General features: G+C 39.8%; 1 protein-coding gene across 5 annotated transcripts in view; it reads left to right on the top strand.

Moving 5' to 3' along the window:
- MALT1 (MALT1 paracaspase) overlaps positions 1 to 20,255 on the top strand; it is a 38,075-nt gene that overhangs the window by 2,724 nt on the left and 15,096 nt on the right. The window contains exons 3-10 of one of the 5 annotated variants that reach the window (XM_075489034.1): positions 6,116 to 6,237; positions 7,370 to 7,520; positions 11,236 to 11,414; positions 12,004 to 12,100; positions 12,832 to 12,864; positions 14,603 to 14,629; positions 15,776 to 15,811; positions 17,638 to 17,841. In XM_075489034.1, the coding sequence (XP_075345149.1) occupies positions 6,116 to 6,237; positions 7,370 to 7,520; positions 11,236 to 11,414; positions 12,004 to 12,100; positions 12,832 to 12,864; positions 14,603 to 14,629; positions 15,776 to 15,811; positions 17,638 to 17,841 (849 nt within the window). The remainder of the gene's footprint in view (positions 1 to 6,115; positions 6,238 to 7,369; positions 7,521 to 11,235; positions 11,415 to 12,003; positions 12,101 to 12,831; positions 12,865 to 14,602; positions 14,630 to 15,775; positions 15,812 to 17,637; positions 17,842 to 20,255) is intronic. The other 4 variants (XM_075489035.1, XM_075489036.1, XM_075489037.1 and 1 more) reach the window with 4 other exon arrangements.

The following is a 20,255-nucleotide window of genomic DNA, read 5'->3' on the forward strand; positions in this document are numbered from 1 at the left end:
ATTTTCTGCTAACACATTCAGCTTGCTTCTTCACAAAACAGTCTAGGAAGTAGGGTGACACACGGGAATGCACAGGTAAGACCGTGTAGACCAAGCGCGTCTTGCTATAGTACAAAATCAGGGCCCTTTTTTATGTCCTCCTCCTTCAGGATGTGGTGAAATTCAGCCTGCTAGGAAGCTGCAAAAGCTTCTCTTCAGAGCGGGGAGTGGAAATGAGACTAGCAAGCTCCTTGCCATACTGATAGCTGTCCTATTCTTTGGACAGTGTGAGAAAAGAAGCCATGGGCTGAGAACCATTGTTAAGACAACCTTGGAATTTTTCAAGTAAATTATAGTAATGCTTTGCAGCCTTTTCATCTAGTTAAGGCTGCTGCTTCTTGCTGTACTATGGTGTGTTGGACTATGTGTACTATGGAGGACCATGGTGTGTTGAATGAGGTGTGATTGAGTTACGTGATAGCTTAGTCTAGCTGAAGTGTACCACTGTAGGCTTAGCACAGAGAGGGGAATTGGTGTTATATCAGTGTGAGTGGATTGCGCTCACAGGGGCAAGAGTTGAGGTGGAGGCATAGGCAGTAGTATGCTGTCCTGCACTGTGAATGCTTGTTCCTTTTTATTGTTCTCCATATGGTGGTTACTGGGGGAGTACTGAAAACAAGAATGGTCCTGGTTCACATTTGTACTGCGTAGTGCCTGCATGGAGCCAAAATGTTGTGCTTGCTTGATCTGTGATCATCTCAAGTATCACCACGGTTGAACTGAGGATTTTTGTGTGGCTGCCAGTCAAGTTACATTTTGAAATATGTAATGAAGACTAAATCCTGGGTAAAACTGGAACTTGCTACATAGCAGAATTGTGAGATAGTGGTATCAATTAAGGAACTGAGTAGATAGCTAAGATACCCTTCTATTGAGGAGAACAAGCCAATAAGTAGACTTGTCAAGACCGCTTGGAACTGCAGAGATCGTCTTGTTATAAATGAATCTCTTACAGAACAGTATGATCTGTGATAGAATGGAGTCAGCCTCTTCTAAGGAGGACTGGGTAGCTTCATAGAGACTGAGAAACTGGAACCAAGAGAAACCAAAGCAAAGGGTATTTGAAGAAAGTTTAGGTCACAAACAATTTTAAACTATTTAAAAAGAAGTGGTAGGCCTTGATATTTGCAGTGATTTTATTTAAATATTCAGGGGTGGTTGATGCTTGAAGTACTAATTCGTAACTGCCCATTTGTTCTAATATACCAAAAAGAGTTTAAGTGTTGTCAAGTCCCTTTAGGAATGGGATTGTTTAAAGTAAGACCTCTATAGCTGTCATACTGGTTTGTCAGACTGTTTTCTACCAGCTTAGTTGATGCAGTTAAAAACACACAAACCTTTGTGAGCCTATGAGTGTACTGGTTAATGAGTGTGCAGTTTTGAGGCTGCTTAGTGGTCTGTATTGGCAGTGATACTACCTCAGTACATTTATGGCAGAGATGTATTGTTACAAGCTGGGACATCGCTTTGTTTGCAGCAATACAAAGGATCTCTTGGAGGATCATAGAACCAGAACCAAGTTCCAGAACTTGTTTTTCTCTCGGAGCTTAGAGACTTGCCTGTCACATTGCATTAACTCCATAGAAGATCTTCTTCCTATAAAGACACAGTATAGTAGTGATAATAACTTTAAAACTTATCCTTTTTGGTAGTGAGGAGGCCTAGGCATCTTTTTCCTTGGCATCTTTTTCCATCTTTTTCCTTGTCTCTTTTCTTCCCTTTTTTTATCTTGTCACGTTGTGAACTTGCTGAAAATGAATGAAATGCAAAGAGCTTTGTCCCAGGCTAAGGAGGAAAAAAGGCTTAATGCGCAATTTGTGGTATTACAGCCTAGTCCTTGTGCAACCTCATTGAGTTGTGGTGATTGAAACGAGCAAAGAGGTGTTTTTCCTCTGCTGGCAGGTCTCTTACTGCAGCAGTTTAGGCACTTCAATCTGAATGAGTAATTGAGGCCAAGTTTCCAGAAATGACTGAAAATGTTTACCAGTGTGTAAGTTAAGAACATAACAGTTGGATTATAGTTAAGATTATGAGTACTTAATTTGCACTGCATGTTTCAAAGTCTGGTAACCATAAATGTCAGTTTGCCATCCTCAATGGTGAAACTCAAGCTTTGCATTTTCTAAGGAAAATCAAAGAAGTATTTGTGTGTCTTTGTAATCAGTCACAAAATTGAGCCAGAAGATTTTCTTTTTGACCCATTAAATTCTGTGATGCTTGCAGGAAGTAGCTGGATAGTGCTGAATGAATTGCAGGAAAATAAATGAAACTCTGAAGAAATTATGAATCAGATTTCTTAGAACTTGTTTGTAATACTTCCGAGGAGTGCAAAGTACTAATCTTTCAGAGAATTTGTTTTTCTCAACTACTTGGTTAAGAGATGTTAGTGATGCAAATCAGGAGAGATTTAAAAAAAAAAAAAAAAAGTGGAAGTCTTTGGAAAGAGCAAATCTTTTTCATTTTTCTGTCCGTTAAATTGAAATAATATAATTCGTGTTTGTCTCAGTTAATGTTAGGTGATTGTGGTGCTCAAAAACTGCACTTAACACACTCCCTTTAACTATGAAAAACAGCCGAAGAAGCGTTAAATGAGGAACTGAGGTAGTGATCTTCAGGGCTAGGGTATAGAGGGAAGTTATTTTAGAGAAAGAAGGGCAGGGAGTTTTCAAGTGCTCTAGCTACTTTGGAGTAGCTGCCTGTGTGATCAGCTATTTCAGAATAAGATTGTGTGTGGAGGAAGTTCATGTAGCCAGCTTCCCTGTTAGGCAAAGATTATACGATTTCTAAGTGTCGTTTAAGTTCTGTTTCAGTCTGTTGACCACATGGGTTTCTGCTCAGGTTTCAACCCGTTGATCAGATTGTTATAGTTTCTTTCCTTAAACATTCTCTGTTAGGAAAAAGTTCTGATGTGCGAGTAAGCTGTTAAACACATGAGGGGGAAAAAAGCAGACAAAAAGAAAACTCCTGGCAGAATGTAATAAGAAGGCTTGGAGCAAATGATAATCTTGAGTCTTGTACCGGGATATTTGCGATCTCTTTGCTGCTATTTTTTTTAGACAGCTTCTGGTTTACTCTATGCTATTCTGTAAGATTATTCCCCCAGCAACCTGGAGTACTGCTTCTGTACCAGACTACACTTTCATAGAATCATAGAGTGGTTTGGGTTGGAAGGGACCTTAAAGATCACCTTGTCCAACCCCCCTGCCGTGGGCAGGGACACCTTCCACTAGATCAGGTTGCTCAAAGCCCCGTCCAACCTGGCCTTGAACGCTTCCAGGGATGGGGCATCCACAACTTCTCTGGGCAACCTGTTCCAGTGCTTCACCACCCTCATAGTGAAGAATTTCTTCCTTGTATCTAATATAAATCTCCCCTCTTTCAGTCTACAGCTGTTACCCCTTGTCCTATCACTACATGCCCTTGTAAAAAGTCAGTCTCCAGCTTTCTTGTAGACCCCTTCAGGTACTGGAAAGCTGCTATGAGGTCTCCCCAGAGCCTTCTCTTCTCCAGGCTGAACAACCCCAACTCTCTCAGCCTGTCTTCATAGGAGAGGTGCTGCAGCCTGCTGATCATCTTTGGATGATCCTCTGGACTTGCTCCAACAGGTCCATGTCCTTCCTATGTTGGGGGCCCCAGAGCTGGACGCAGTACTGCAGGTGGGGTCTCCTGAGAGCGGAGTAGAGGGGGAGAATCACCTCCCTCAACCTGCTGGTCACGCTTCTTTTGATGCAGCCCAGGAGACGGTTGGCTTTCTGAGCTGTGAGCGCACATTGCCGGGTCATGTTGAGCTTCTCATCAGCCAACACCCCCAAGCCCTTCTCCTCAGGGCTGCTCTCAATCCATTCTCCACCCAGCCTGTATTTGTGCTTGGGATTGCCCCGACCCATGTGCAGGACCTTGCACTTGGCCTTGTTGAACTGCATGAGGTTCGCATGGACCCACCTCTCAAGCCTGTCAGGGTTCCTCTGGATGGCATCCCTTCCTTCTAGTGTGTTGACTGCACCACACAGCTTGGTGTCGTCGGCAAACTGAGGGTGCACTGAATCTGACTGTCCACATTGCCAACAAAGATGTTAAATAGCGCAGGTCCTAATACCCCGACCCCTGAGGAACGCCACTTGTCACTGGGCTCCACTTGGACATCGAGCTGTTGACCGCAACTCTTTGAGTGCAACCATCCAGCCAATTCCTTATCCACCAAGTGGTCCATCTGTCAAATCCATGTCTCTCCAATTTAAAGACAAGGATGTTGTGTGGGACAGTGTCAAATGCTTTGCACAAGTCCAGGTAGATGACATCCAGCTGCAATGTGTTTTCCTTAAACTATAAAGAAGGATCTACTTTCTCCCAAAACAGGGAAATTAGACTGACTCTAAAAAAAAAAAAAGAAATTTTTAGTATGTATACCTATTTTGTATCTGATCGCTCATTTCTGAGAGTAATGAAATGGTGATGAAGTGCCTCTGTACCATTCACTATTACTGTGCTTTTTCTGTAACTAGTTGTACGGGGCCTAGCTAGGGTAGATTTAATTTTCTTCATACCAGCTCATATGGGGCTGTGTTGTAGGTTTTTGACCAAATCGGTACTGGTAACACACCAATGTTCTAGCTTTTGCTGAACAGTGTTTGCACAGCATCAAAGCCTTTTCTGTTTCTTGCTCTGCCCCCCCAGTGAAGAGATTGGGGGTGTGCAACAGTCTGGGAGGGGACGCAATCGGGCAGATGACCCGAACCAACCAAAGAGATAGTCCATACCATATAACATCATGCTCAGCAATAAAAGGGAAAAGAGGGAGTTTTGGAGGGCCTAGCTGTCTTTTGCTTGGGAACTGGCTGGGCATCAGTCTACCCACGGGAGGTGGTGAGTGGTTGCCTTTGCGTCACTTGTCTTGTTTTCTTCCCTGTTCTTCCACTCATCCTTCACTTATTAAACAGTTATTATTATTTTTTGTTCATTCGTTTTATTTTGACCTCCAAGTTTTCTTGGTTTTATTCTTCCTTTCCCTCTTCCCCCATCCCACTGGGGGTGGGGGACTGTGTGGTGCTTATCTGCCCACCGGGCTTAACCCACAACAGTAGCATTGTAGCAACTAGTCATTAATGTGGAGTATTGCTTGTGGTCCCACTGTGGTTGTTAAATGCATTTTACCATCCACAGCAAATAATGCTTTAAACTGATGATTTTTGGTGGCTTATCAGCTCAGTGTTGCTGAACACCTTGTTCATAGGTCCATGTATTTTTTGACAGCAATGTGAGGTTAAACTTTCTGTTCTGCAGTTGACTTTTGTTTTTTTTTTCCCCACTCCTCTTCTTCTGATGACCTTGTTTATATCAGTGGATCTGTGTTTGGGGTCACGCTGTAACTAGATCTCTGGAATGGTCTAGGTTAAGAAAACAACTGGATCATATCAGACCGGTGTCAGAATTTCACTCGTGCTATTTCGTGGCAGTTTAAATTTGAAGTGGAAAATTTTACCTTGCACACTGACAAAAGAAAACCCCAGCCCTGTGTTCCACAGGAGTCAAAGGCATAAAGCTGAAACCAATGTTTCAGCTGATAAGGTTGCATGTGGAATAGTAGAAAAACGCACTGTGTTGCAGTTAAACTCTTACTGTTTTGATCCATCCCTCAGGCTGTGCTTAGTCTTAATCTGAAGATTAACAACTCAAAGAAGTTGTTGGGAGTGAGCAAACTCTTAAAACTGGGAATACCTTCCCCAGAAGGGATTTGTGATGCCGTTGGAAGTATTATTTGCTTTAGTGAGTAGAGAGCAAGAAGGATTGAAGTATCCTAAAATTAAAATGTCTGAATGATCTACTTTAAATCTTAGATAAACTCTGTAGAGTACTGATCAATTTAAGCATGGATTTTGTGTAATGGAAGACAATTTTGAATGTCTTAAAGTGATATAACTAATTGGAACTGCGTGTATACACAGTACCAATAATAATTTATTTTCAAATATATTTAATGACAGAAATTTTCTTTGCTCAAAGGATAATTTAAATGCAAATTTAAATTGTGGAATTGTATTACTTAATAACTTTCCTCTGTGTAAATTCTTTTTTAAAGGTATAAAGATTGTTGTACAGCCAGATTCTCAAGCAGTGCTCTCTGGTCAGGTTGTCAAGCTGTGTTGTTGGGCAACAGGACACCCATTTGTGCATTACCAGTGGTTCAAACAGGAAAAAGAGGTAATAGTTGATACAAAATATAGGTTTTTAAGTGAAGAAAATAATAGGTAATAATTTTGGATGATACTTTTTTTTTTTAAGACTGTTACTCTTATTTACAAGGAGAGAAGATTGCTATACCTAGTAATAAAAATAGAAGTTTAAGAAATACTGCACAATGACCCTATCAATGTGCTAAAACAGTAAGGTGGTTCCTTATATTCAGACCACTTCATCCTTGGAGGCTAATCTTGGAATGTGACAGTAAGGAAACTGTCAGTTTAGTTGTCTCTTGGCCTACCAAGAAGTTTAACACAGGCTACTGAGAAACTGCCACACTGGAACAAATGCCAATCACTGTTGGTCTTGGACAGATGGAAACTGGTTTCCTAAGAACAAACAGTAGAAGGCCTGAACTCAGTGGTGCCAGAGATGACTTCCATAAAATACTGGAATGCATGTGAGCTGGTGTCTCTGGAATTTGAATGGCAGCACTTATGCCCATATTTCTGGTCCTGGTTATCTTTCTACAAGATTAATGTACTCTTTTTTTCTTAATATTATTTTATTGTAAGTACTATTTTTTAAAATGCAGTAAGCTTATGGTATTTTAAATTGCTGTTAGGACTGAATTTTTTAACTCATTTTCTACACCTGTCTAAAGGTTTATCTAGATCATCCAAAATACGGCTTAAAAATATGATTACAGTCATTTCCTGCTCATTACAGTTAAAATACAGATCTAGTAAAAAATTATTTTTCTGTGAAAGAATGTTACGGTTTCCTGGTCATAGTTGAGTATATCTTAAGACTAGAGCTGAATGTAACACACATGCTGGTTGGAGTAGTGCTTAAGAAATTACTCTGAGTTATTTGTGGAGAAAGGTAAAAAATATTAATTTCAGGAAGAGCTTTTCAACTGGCTTAAAAGCTCAGAATTGTCTTAAATAGAGGCATATGAATTATTCTTGGAACGAAGCCTGTCTCTGAGCTACTAAATCCATAGAACAAGACTTTCTCATCCAAAAGTTTCAAGTAAATGAAGGAGTTGAGGCTGATGTTATGGACATTGAAATAAATATTCTAATGTTAGATCCTGGCTTAGATTAAATCAATCTAAATTTAAATATTTCTTGGTTCACCTGTAATTCAGGTTCCCCATGGTAATTCTCCAGAGCTGGTTTTGAGTCCAGTGAATGTAAACGATTCTGGCTTTTACATCTGTCGAGTGAACAGTGAATGTTCCTTCGCATTCAGTCGGTGGGCGCGACTTGAAGTTTGTGATCTCCAGGGTACATCTCATGGTGAGTGGCAAAAACATTGTCTTCTGAAAGTCTGTCTTCCCACTTGTTAGACGAACTTGGGTCCCTGTTGCTGTTTTGCACAGATGTGAAAGAAGGCTGATTAAAAACGCGGTATCCAATTATTGGGCTCTTGTGCTGGTCGCAAAAGCAGAAGAGAAATGAAGTTTCACCACAATGGATAAGAATAGATTGATGGAAAACATACACAGTCTCAGATTCTTTTTATTCTTAGAGGATTCTTGGACCAGAAAAACAATTCTTTAACTCTCTTGTTGTTTACCTGTTCACGTCTTGTTGTAACTCGCTAGTGACTGGACACACATGGTCTATTCTGAATGTCTGCCCCATGGGCTCTGGCCTAATAGTCAGGACTATTTGTTTCCTCTTCATCTGTGTGCTGCCAGTCTGAGAAGAAAGGTGTTTGAGTAAAGGAGAATCTAATGAGGTTCTCTGCCTTCCTAGAAAGAGGTCCTACCTTACCCAGAAGGTCAGAACAGTAAGCTACAGAAGAGCATGTGCATGCTTGAGGCCTGCACACTTTAGAAAACCTAGATACTGTGGAATGGAAGGAGTGTTAACTGCACTGTGAGGAAACAGGACTGAGGTCTGGAATAAGGTTTGGCAGGTAGCGAAGTGATAGATCTCCTTTCCAGTCACTTTTTCAGGTCATAATGGGCTATCACAATCTTAGACGTGTACCAGCCAGGAAAGATAAATTGGTCAAAGCCCAGCACGTTCTTTCTTTGCCAGAACACCTGGGGAAAAGAGAGGGAGGCTGGGGCTCTGTGGATATGTCTGTTGCAGAATACGTGTTTGCTAATCCAATCTTTTCAACTTCATATAAGCAACCCAGATAATAGTGAAGACATGCCAACAATTTACTGAAATAAACCTATGAGAGGGAGAAACACACGAGTTAAACTGAGTCTTTTTGGTATGAATTGCATCTTCATGGGTTTTATAAATGGTCAGCTAACAGTCAAAGGTGTGTTACCTGCATAATAAAAGCCATAGTAATTCAACTGCACCAATGTAAGTCCGTATGAACTTATGGCACTGGCTTGAAGATACCTCTGCTTCAGTGCTGGGTTAATCTCCATTTGCAGCATACATGATGAAAGTGCAGAAGTGGAAGAAGTGTGAGGAGAATGGAATAATAGCAGAAAGCAAGTAAGATTAAATAGCTGTGTACTCAATAGTATCCAGCTAGTACTGGAATTTTTTAGTTGACTGTAAAGAAAGTCTTGGAAATTTACTTCTTGGGTCTAGTATATTAATACTGTGCATTTATTTCCAGTTTCTGAGGTTGCTGGAGTGGCGTCCTTTTGTTTTCTGATGTGTGTAGGTTTTCTGGGTTCTGTTTTGGTTTTGTTTTTTAACAGAATAGTCAGTTGCATTAAATAGGCATTGACTCATGCACTAAGTCTACCCTTTATAAACTTTCTAATTAAATAGCGTGGACTTCCTTGTTATTGGCCTAAAGATGAGTGAGATGGAAATCAACTGCACTGTCTTCAGACTGTGAAGAGTATTTATTTTGTCTTACATCACGAGCCAAAGGTGTTTTCCACTCACATCCCACATACAAAAATTATTCATGTCAGGAAAAGAGAGAGAGACGATCTTCCAGTAAAAGATCAAAGGCTATTTCAATGTCATTTGAGGTGACCTTTTTACATCTTAATCTCGAACATATTCTCAGTCCCTTATCTAAGCGATGATTTCTTCTGCTTTTCCTTTGCTCCTACTTCAGCTTCTATTCAGTTAGAAACCTGCAGTTTGAATGAATGTTCTCTCTCCTGTAACATTTGGTCTGGGATTACTGGTGTTTCAGTTGAACTAGATGACGCTGACAGTGCCATTTCTGCAAATGGTGTGAAATCTTCTATTTCAGCTGCTGACTGTCCTTTTCTTTTCTTTTCTTTTCTTTTCTTGCTCCCTTCGTTGCTTTCTTTTTCAGGTATTTTTTTCCTCCTCTCTTTTCATTGCTTTCTGTTTGATGAGAGCTCAACCATTCTCCATTCTGTAAAAGCTGTCTTTCATAGCTGTCTTGTGAGCTTGTGATCACTGAGGCAGCCGGATGCAATTCCAAAAGATACTGCTACAGGCTTGTTAGCGTATTTTGTGAATGATACAGCAACAGGCTGTAAATGAGGTGGCAGGTAAGGGATCACACTGGAGACAGAAACCACATTATCTTTCAATCTCATGTTCTCTTTCACTATCTCTAACTTTTGTGTTCCTCATCTTAAAGACTAATGCTGTTTAATTTGACTACACAGCAGTTCCTTTCCATCTTGTCTTACTTCTGTCTTTCTGCCCTAAAGGGAAATTAATTCTTTACATTTTGTTGAAAGATCCTGATATCAAACTGGGACTTTCAGAGGGCAGGAAGGAGAGAGAAGGTTCTGTAAAAAGCTGAGTGAAAGGGAGTAGAGTTTATTTTGACATATAAAAATCTTTTCTATGATAAAAGTTACAGAAAACAAAGCTCTTTGTAAGAAAAAAAACCCAACACCATTATAGAAGTTGACAGAGAATATGGTAAATCAGGGTCTCTGTATTTGAAATGCCGTACAGCAGTGGTTGTAGAACAGAATATTTGCTCAGGCATCTGTCAGTCTTTTTACCAGTATCAAGTCTGCATTATGAAATACAGCTTTTTTTTAAAAAATGCTAGTCAACATTGGTCATAAATATGAAACATCTGTTTGTAAAATCTTTGAAATACAAGTTTATAATGCGCCAAGAAGCTCAGATGCTAGTAGAACAGAGATATCTGTATCACTGTCTCCCTTTATTTTACTTCGTAAAGGAAAATGTCATCCCCCCCTAATTGTCAGTCATGAATAGTTCTGATGACAAAACATGTGTCTACATACATATTCTAAAAGTAAAAATGAGTGACCTTGCAGCTGAGATAAAAGATCACTGGTGTGACCTTTGCAAGTAGGGCTGGGCTTGCTGTAGTATGTGTCAGTTAATTGAACTGTTCAGTACGCAGAGATCAGAAACCTTGTCAGAGGAGCACTCGTGCGTGTAGTGGATGTTTTAAAAATTAATTTCAACACTTTGTTTCAATAAATTATATCATATATAGAAACTTACATTACATCAGCTGGACACGTCTTTAATGCACGTAGGATTTTCTGAATAGGTTTCTTTCCCAAAGACATTTCTATATGGGGACATGTCAGTGGCTGATGTTTGTTGAGCGCTTTTAGCTTTGGGCTTTTTTAGTATATTTACCATAAGGTTTGATGCTCAGTTTAGAATGAGAAGAATAGGGATATGCTAAAACTAACTGATTTTAAGTTTTAAATTCTTATTCCTGTGTCCACACTTGCACACAAGTTAGATCCTCAGTCCATCCTTCAGTAGCCACTCTTCTTTGTACCTGCACCTTTCTCTGGAGCCTTTGTAATCCTACAGGCAGGAATAAATAATGCAAAGAGGGCTTTGCTTTTTTTTTTTTACTTCTGGGGTATATTTAATGTGCATTCCTCTTTACTTGGCAACTGAAGAACTGGAAAGCCATTGCTACTCATTTTTAGCATACTCTTAGAGGACAAGTAACTTAATTTCATTGCTATTAAAACAGTCTTGTAGTTGCAGGAAGATGTGGCCGTATGTCGTCAATTCTTGTTAGTCTATATGCGGTTAGATTGTCTCACTCTTTCTTTTCTTCTTTCTTCCTTTCTTTTTTTTTTTTAAGGGAGCTTAATGGGTTTGCCTGAAAACAGCTTGCGCATTTGTATTCAGCCTCAGTCACAAAACCTGACAGTGGGGGATGCTTTGGTGCTAGAATGTGGAGCTGTTGGAAACCCAATTCCTCATTACCAGTGGTTCAGAAATGGGTTTCCCTTGGCAAATGGGAGCAAAAACGTCTACATGGTAAGTTACTGCAAAGTGCCAGCCTTGGGGGACTAATATGTAACCCCCTTAACTTTTCACATAAAGCTTCCTTGAGGAAAACAACTTCTTCATAGCCTTAATAACCTCTTATAGAAGTGCTTGCTGTAAGTTGTTCTCCCGTTCTGTTGCTTTCCCATACTGTTCTGGGGCTCTCGGGTGCATAATTTTAATCCTGAACACGGTTCAGGTGGTAGTCATGGGGTGTAAGGCTATAGTGTATTTTGGATTAGTGTGACATATTGACATAACAAAGATTAAGTATCAGTAAAAGTGAAAGCTTCTCTTTCTGTCTTGCACTGCAAAGCACTCGGATTTGTATGAGGTGTTGCATTCAGTGCTTAATGCATCTCAAGCCTGTGAGGTGAGTTTGCATTCTTTCTTCAATTCTTGAAAGCATTTCTAGAACACACATGCTGTCCAGCTCGCTAAAGAATGAGGGTATCGGCAGCTTTTGGATTTGTTTAGGCTTTGCTTTTGGTTTTTACTCTTTTTGCATGTGGGCTTAAATGAAACTGGTACAGGTAATCTTTTGGGGTCTGGTGGGATGACTCTGATGATGCTTGCGTAGGTAACTTATGTGGATGTGGAACATCAAGGGACATATTGGTGTCATGTATTCAATGACCGGGAAGATCAGGACAGCAAGAAGATAGAAGTCATTATAGGTAAGGAGTTTTTCTGTTTGATATAGGTCAGCTGATTTATCAATTTCTTCCCTATCATTAGAATTTATTTTTGAAGCTTTCAGGATTAAGCCAAGCACATGCTTTCTGTATTTTTAGTTTATCCATTTGTTAAAATAGCTGTGCTTGCTTGTAGCAAATGGAATTTTAGAGCTTTATCGGTTATAAAGTGCTTTGGGTTTTTGTGGTAATCAGCATAGAAATGCTACCACTTTTTGGTATTGCCAGCATGTACATGGCTTGTCAGCAGCTTGCAAGCTGATTTCTTCATGTTTTTTGACAACTAAAAAATAGTTGAACCCTTGTTGGTGATATGAACTGTGTTATACTGAGGCCTTCAGCAATCAGGACAGGTGAGATTGTTTGTAGCAAGCAGAATAAATGAATATAGCACGGTTTATAGGGTATGCATGTATTTGCAGTAAACTAAAGAGGAGAAGATGTGTTTGTATAGCTTCCAGATCTATCTGGGAATACTATTGCATAATTCATATGAAAAGTTCTTTCCTATCATAAGAAATATTCTAGTTTAGTACTCCTGAGTTTTAGTAATAATTACTATACAGTGTTGTGGTCAGTGCTGATTTACACTGCTATAAAATGAGCCAAATTGCAGAGAAGCTTGGAAGTGACCTTTGTCTTCCACTTTGTGTGCTAACTCTCGTAACTGAGAGCAATTGTCTTCCAATTTTTTCCCCCCCTTAAAACACAAGGAAGGAAAGCTATGGCAGTGGAGTGCACAGAAGGTAAAGTAAACCTTTAGTTGTGAATCAATTTTTAAAAATTAATGACGGGGATGACGAATTGTTGAGTGTGTTGCTGAAAAGCATGCGTGGGTTAAAAGCTTCAGTCTACTTTAAAACAGTGTGATGCAACGTTCCTTCTGCATGTGCTTCTCTCTTCTTTGCCTTGGTACCATGATCTAGAGCACACAGGAGAAAAAACAAGCCACTTTCTTCTTCTGTAGTACTCAAAGTGGTTTGATTTTTGCACTGTTTTTGTGTCCTGTGCTTACAGTTTCTAGTGAAATGTAAAGATCTTGAGATTTCTTTGGCTGGGCTCAGGAGGCAACATCCTTGCAAGAAAAGCTGAAGATGTTTAGGAACCTGCATGACCTCAGAGAGCTGGATAGAGCTAGTTCCACTGTCAGCTCTGTGTCTGCAAGAGGTGTTTCCAGCAACCTTATAAGGATGATTTCTGTTCTTTGCATTGCTGCAATGGGGAGGAAGTGTATTGCGACCTTTAATGTTGATACCATCCCTTGATTGCTGAGCATCTCAAAGTCTGTAATATTTGCATCATAGGGGATCATATATAAAGATATAAGCCCCCCCCCCCCCCAGCTTACCTACCAACAATGAAAAAACCAAATGGATTTGCAAAGTACAATAAATGGCACTCTACCCTGTTTTTCCATAGAATCATCGAATTTTATTGGAATTGAACTGCTCTGCAGCATTTCTTGTTCAAAGTTTAACTAGAGCTGATGTCCCCCTTTAGCCCGTTTGTTAAAGGTTTAACCTTGTGAAGGGATTGTGTACTGTCACTCACTGGAACATAAGTGTGGCACGCATTTCAGTGTCAGCCACTTCCATGGCATAGCTTCTGAGACAGATCATCTCTTTGAGCCTTCACATCTTTTCTGGCTTGGAGGTGTCCGCATTACCTGATGGAGTGCTATGCAGAAGCCTCCTAGTTACCTGTAATTCAACTACCCTTTGAAGCAGAAGATAACCACTGTATTATCTCTGGGGGTCTACACCCAACCTACAGTTTGCTTGGATGCAACATCATTCTGCTACTAAGCTACGTTAACACCTATGGTAGTGTCACCTCAGGTCACTACAGTCTCCCACGTGGATAGATGAGCCTGCTTTTGTGGCTTAAGAAGTCTGCCTAGGGCTCTACTGTGTGGAGCAGACCTGCTCTAAGAGACCTCTGGTGCTTCAGATAAATGATTTTTCTTTTCCATAGTTTCCAGTGTTCTCGGAATAGTTAGGTGAAACCTGTGGTAGCTTAGAATGTTTGAAAATTGTATCTGAAGTTTTTCTGAATATATGTGGCTTTACAAAGTAAGATTTCTTGCTCAGGATGTTGCTTTTGCAGCAGTCTTCAAACATCTATTTTTCAAATGGGTGATTTTGACATCTTGCTCCTTATTCATTCAAGCTGCTTGCATGCCTGTGGGATTGAGGCATAGTATGTGTTTCTCCCTTTGTTTTGAGACCTACTATATTATAATGCTGTGTCTAGTATAGCTTAGTATATCGATGTAGGATTTTCTTTTCTCTGTGTGTGGAATAAACATATGAAAGGTTAGATTTGCAGAAATGCAAAGCCAAAAGTATTTTAGAAACGTAGTTTGTTTTCTAACATTTGGCTTCTATTAACGATGGCATGACACTTAATTACATTTTTCTTAATAAAAAATTTATTATTTGCTTCTTGTTTAAACTATGATTTTATTGGTGTATTTCTTCACAGAAGATCTAAGTGATCTTCAAAAACCAGGTAAGTGATAAGCTTTGAAAAACGTTATACTTTTGCATCTTCATTTTATGTTACAAATGACTGAAGCCTAGCTGGGTTACATTGTTTGGATGTATTTATAACTGGGGATTTAATAGGGGCAGATACCATGTTAAGAGCAGCACAACTTTCTGGTTCCAATAAATAAACTTGAAGAATATAGTGAATCATAGGGTTGCTATTATCTTTTTAAAATCACACAAAGCTGCTCTTTTATACTGCATGCATACTTACACAAATACAGAAGGAATTATCTTTTGCTTTCTTGTCTGTGGCTTCTTTGGACTCTAAGTTTTAGTATGTTGCTGGTTTTTTCAGATGATTATGGTGAAAAAGGTGTAGGGTGTCTGGCTGTCACCCATGATATGTTGGATTCGTATATTTCTCAAATTCATGTTGGAGTGAGCTAATGTGCACTGAAGGCAGTGTAATGTTTCTTATAGAAATGTAGATCTGGAATAGTACTCCATAAGGATTTATCCCTAATACAGTGTTTCCAAAATTTCAAATCACAAAGGTCATATAATTTCCTGGGTTAGACGTCAAAGATATGTTTACTTTTGCCAAGGCTTAGTTTTAGTTGCTGAACTGGTACTGTCATGATACATAACATGTTATCCAAAGTGTACCACTTTGGCATATTGCTTACCTGTTCCTCTTGGCACAGCATGGGCTCTACCATCCCTCTGTGAAGTACAAAATAAACGAATTTTCACATACAGATGGTCATCCCTGCTAAGCATCCCCCATCTTGCATGGCTGCATTTCATTTGGAGAGGATAAACTGGTTTGGGTGTTACTGAAAATCCTGATGAGCAGTTTGAGAGAATCAAAATTATACTGTAAGCATCTATTATTTCTTAATATATAGAACTAGCTATTCATATCCTATTAGGCTATGTTTGCTGGAAGAGGGTGAAGGAAATCAGGTAAATGACAACAACACAACACCCCCAAACCCCACCAAAACAAACAAAAAAAAAGAGTACCTTTTTTGTCTTAAACTAGTAAGTTATTAGGCAAAGCAGTACCAATAGACTACGGCTGTATGGAACGCGCAGTTCGTTTTCTGACACTGGCAACTATGACTGTCGTTACTGACGATCTGCTCTTTTAATCTATTTCAAGCAGACCTACAAGAACAATCAAATGACAGACCTGTGGGTAAGTAGTTTTGTAGCTGTAATGAATGTATGTATTTCATATCTAGGAAATAGATTTTGCTTCTTCTGCCACTGCTAGCATAATAACTGTAGTGTGTGTAAATAGCTTCAAGAAGGGAGGGTTCTGTGTATTTTTATAGTCCTTTATAATGCTTGCATGCCCTTTCAGTTAGTAAGCTGTGGTGAGGGCACCAGTATTTTTAGTGACTCTGTGGAGCGCCTACAACTTCTCATCTGTTTCAGTTTACTGTTTCAAATTCCTCTGGCCAGGACCTTAGCCAGTGTGCTACTCCATTACTTTGAATACTTCAACAGTTGGAGATAGTGGTATTAGGACGATGTGATAAAAAGGATTGGTAGTCTGTCTGCTAAGGGTGTGCTGTCCCTGCAAGCTCAGCTCTTCCTATGCACAGCGTGTGGATCCTGAGCTGATCCTTCAGCCTGAAGCTCATAAAGATAGATGGATAGATGTGTTATGAAGAATAGTTGCTGGGGTTTTTTAATTGCATTCTTAAATTTGTATGGTAGCCTTGACTGTGGTCAGGCATGTTGTCTTATCAATGCTAAACCAGGTGGAAAGACTGCTGGCCTCTGTCAAAATGTTACCACTCTTTCAGGTTCATCAGTGTGAGAGGGAGTGTAAGTACTCCCCAGTCCTGGTTCATCTTTTCTAGAAATACTGTACTTTTAAAAGTGTTTTTCAATGACAGTATGCCACTGTCACTCAATCTCTGCTGTTTAAAATACTTTACACTGTTCAAGACCTTGGAGGTTTTCCATCTGCAAAAATGTTGAAGGCATCTTGTTTGAAGGAGGTGAAATGTTAGACATTGAGGCTACGGACAGAGATTCTCTTCTGGATTTAGCTGTGCGGGGGTACTGACTCTGAAGCAGGTTTGGGGCATTCATGTGATCTCATTTGCCACCAGAACTGTGGGACAATAATTCCTACTGGAGAGGAGAAGTAACGAACCAGGGAGGAAACACTAAGTGCCTTTCTGTAACTTAGTGTGCAATTTTTGGATAAAAATCAGGCTAGTGATCTCTCAAGCATTTCTGTCAATGTGACTTTTTTTCCCCTTTCATTGCTGCTTTGTTTACTTATGACAGAATTATTTCTGACTTTATTAAAATCAAGTGAAAAATCAAACTATGAGAATATCAGTAGACTTCCCTCCGAATTTTGTAAATTTCTTGGACCTCTGTATAAGTGTGGTGAACCAGAGCAACAGTAAAAAGAAACTTTAAGAAACAGAAAAAAGACTTTTTGCTTTGACCTGTAAAAGTTTCCACCTAAATGTACTGTGTTTTAGAGAGATGGGACATGGGAGATGGAGATGTGAAAAGTGGTCTTTTGTGTGTGGTGGGTTTTTGTTTTTTAAGAAGCATAAGAAAATTTGAGGTTTTTGGGAAAGCATACTGGCCATAACTTTGGCAACTTGCCATAAGAATTTTCATGTTTATTAAATTTCTTCTTACACTGTGGGGGAATGGGAGAATTCAGTAATAGTCTGTGCTTTCACAAAAATGAAAGAAATGGGAGGTATCCTTAGTGACTCACTTCTTGACAGATTATCCCGTGTGAGATGTATCACGGTTCAGGTATGTAGATTGTCAGACCATGCTGAGATGTATTTTTGGGTTTTTGGATGAAAAGAGAGTTGAGCTGTGTTGTTGATGGAGGATGACACTTAAAATCATGTAAAATATTGTGCCTGAAGTGAGATTGGATACTATTTTCACTTCAGAAGAAATTTAAATTTAAAGTTATTGAATCCATGGGATGTATAAATGTGCTGTGGTTTTGTTTTTCCTTTGTCTTTGCAGCAACAGACAAGGTAGCTCTGTTAATAGGAAATATGAGCTACTGGAATCACCCCCAACTCAAGGCTCCGATGGTAGATGTCTATGAATTGACCAATTTGCTAAGACAGCTGGATTTCAAGGTTGTTTCTCTGCTGGATCTTACTGAGTCTGAGATGCGAAATGCAGTGGATGAATTTTTACTTCTCCTGGACAAAGGAGTATATGGTAAGAACATGCGATACCCCTTCTGAAGTAGGTCAGGTTTGTGATGTATCAAGTACACGAACGTCTGGTATTTGCCTCTGCCAGCTCACTATATGTGATAGCAAAACAAACTTAATGGTAAATAGCATGTATGTAGAATGCGAAAAGTAAGTTAAAAACACCCACCAGCATATCCTTTGACTTTGGTTAAAATGTTGTTGTTTCTTTATTCTTAGAACAGATAAAATGTTTGAACTTTTTTCTTTAGCCACGCCTAAAACTGCAATGCACTCTTTTATTTGATAGTACTGATGTGTTTGTCTGCTAAAAGCTGCTGCATCCGTATAGCATATTTGACAACACACTCTGCAGAAAATGCACATTTGTACTAAGAAGTCATTAGTATAAGTTCGTAGTAGTCTTTTAAGCAAGAGCAAGAATAATCTGTTGTGTCGCCTGTATTAGTGTACTATGGAAACGAGCTAGCAGCAGAGTAGTTGAAAACTATGTAACCGCAGTATACAAGACTACACGTAGTCTTGGGCAGTAGTTCTTGCTGCTTTTAGGAGACCTTTTTGTAAACTTCTGTTGTCCTCCTTCCTTCCCCGTGCTTGCAAGTTAATGATTTGGTTAGGGCCGGCCAGTCCCTTGGCATACTTGGGCTGCTAGGTTGCATTTCTGTTGGGGAGGTGGGGAACAGCCCTAAGTGCAGCATGGAGTATGTTCTGGGCTTGCTGGTGGGACCCTTCCGTTCATCCCCTGTCTTTCTACTGGATGTCTGCAGAACGCTCTTTCCTTCTGGATTTCCGTCCTTCTGGCGCTCTTTGGGAGGGACTGCTCTGCTCTCTTAGCCCTCGCTCGCCTGCTCTGTAAGGAACGGAGGAAGAGGGGTGCTTTTCTTTGCCTTGACAGGGAGCTGCACTCTGATACCAGGTGTGTTGGGGGGGGGGGGGCACAGGAGAGTGGGACATAGGAGCAAAACGTATCTCTCGCGAAGATGTTACAAACCAAAATACGCAGTATAGAAAAAAAGAGAAAAACATGTGCTTTAGAGTTGGGGCATAACACTCAACAGATTGGATGCAATCTTTTTTGCCCTCTTCTCTTTTGCCAAGTTTTCAGGTTAAGTAGAAATCCTTGTTTTGAATTGCTGGTTCCTTTCAGTTATTGTGATACTGGCCTGGCAAGCACAGAGTTTTTCATAATGTCTTTGACAGGGAGTGACAGTAAGTTGTGCAAACCTGGATTTCTATTTCAAAAAGCAAACTTAGAAGAAGTTTGTTTATGTAAAATTAAAATGTACTTCTCTTAAGTTATGTCTATGCACTTTAAAGAAGTAAAATAAAACAGAAGAATTCACGTTATCCTTTGCAGAATGTACCTTGCATAAGGAAAGGCATTAACTGAGAAATTGGTGAGCTGTGGACTTCAGGTTCTGACTTACTGCAGTTGTCAATAATAAAGGACTTTTCACTAAGTTGAATACTAAGATTCCTGTTTGGGCAGAACTCAGGTACAACTGTTGTTTCACAGCTTTGTGGAAGGTCTGAATATGGAGTATAAAATTTATTCTTTCTGTGTGTCTTTGCACATTAGATGGAAAGCTTAATAGTAGTGGTTATGCCGCTTAAGCAGGCAGCAGCCCTCTTATTTCCCCCCCCCCTTTTTCTTAAACTCTTGAGACTTAAGAAAAACATCCCACAAAAATCCAAGGTGCTCAACTCTAAATTGCAGCATCACTTTAATGATTGTACTGCAGCGTCTCATCAGTATTGGTTTTTAAGCAAAGTATGCATACTTAAAGATGTGTTTAACACAGTCGTCCCCGTCCCCCCCCCCCCCAGTTTTTGTTATTTGAGTCACACATCCATTTATAAGATACCTGTAATAGAATATTAATAATAATTTTTAAGCTCTCCTCCACATGCTGCACAGGAGGTGCCTTCTGCTGGGATAATGACTGACCAATCGGGTCTGGTATGCTACTACTGATATGCATTGATTCTTAGATGGTTACTCATATATTGGGATTCCTTGTCTTGCATAAACTTGATGTTGAGGGCCAAAGCACAAGACAGAACTGGTGGCTGTGCTAGCTGGGGAAGGGCATGGTGGAATTGATGCACAGAGCAAAAACTGTCATGTCTTGCATGGCAAAAGCCTAGAATGGCCTGGCTTGGAGTGTAAGAAAAGTTCTTCGGCGGCCTTTGGGGAGTTTGCTGCTGACTGCCACTATTTTTGTCATTTTTCTAAAAGCTAAGATTGCGTAAACGACTCCAGAAATTATTTAAACAGAGACCAAAATGTTCTGCCAGTTGTCCTATTTAAATTGCAGAATTCCTATAGTAATGCCCACCCAAGGAAACATTATTTGATTCTTCTTTGTAACACAAGGTCAGATTATTTCTGATTTGCGATATGACTGTATGACTTTT

This window comes from Mycteria americana (assembly GCF_035582795.1).
Source record: "Mycteria americana isolate JAX WOST 10 ecotype Jacksonville Zoo and Gardens chromosome Z unlocalized genomic scaffold, USCA_MyAme_1.0 Scaffold_30, whole genome shotgun sequence".
Taxonomy (NCBI): Eukaryota; Metazoa; Chordata; class Aves; order Ciconiiformes; family Ciconiidae; genus Mycteria; species Mycteria americana.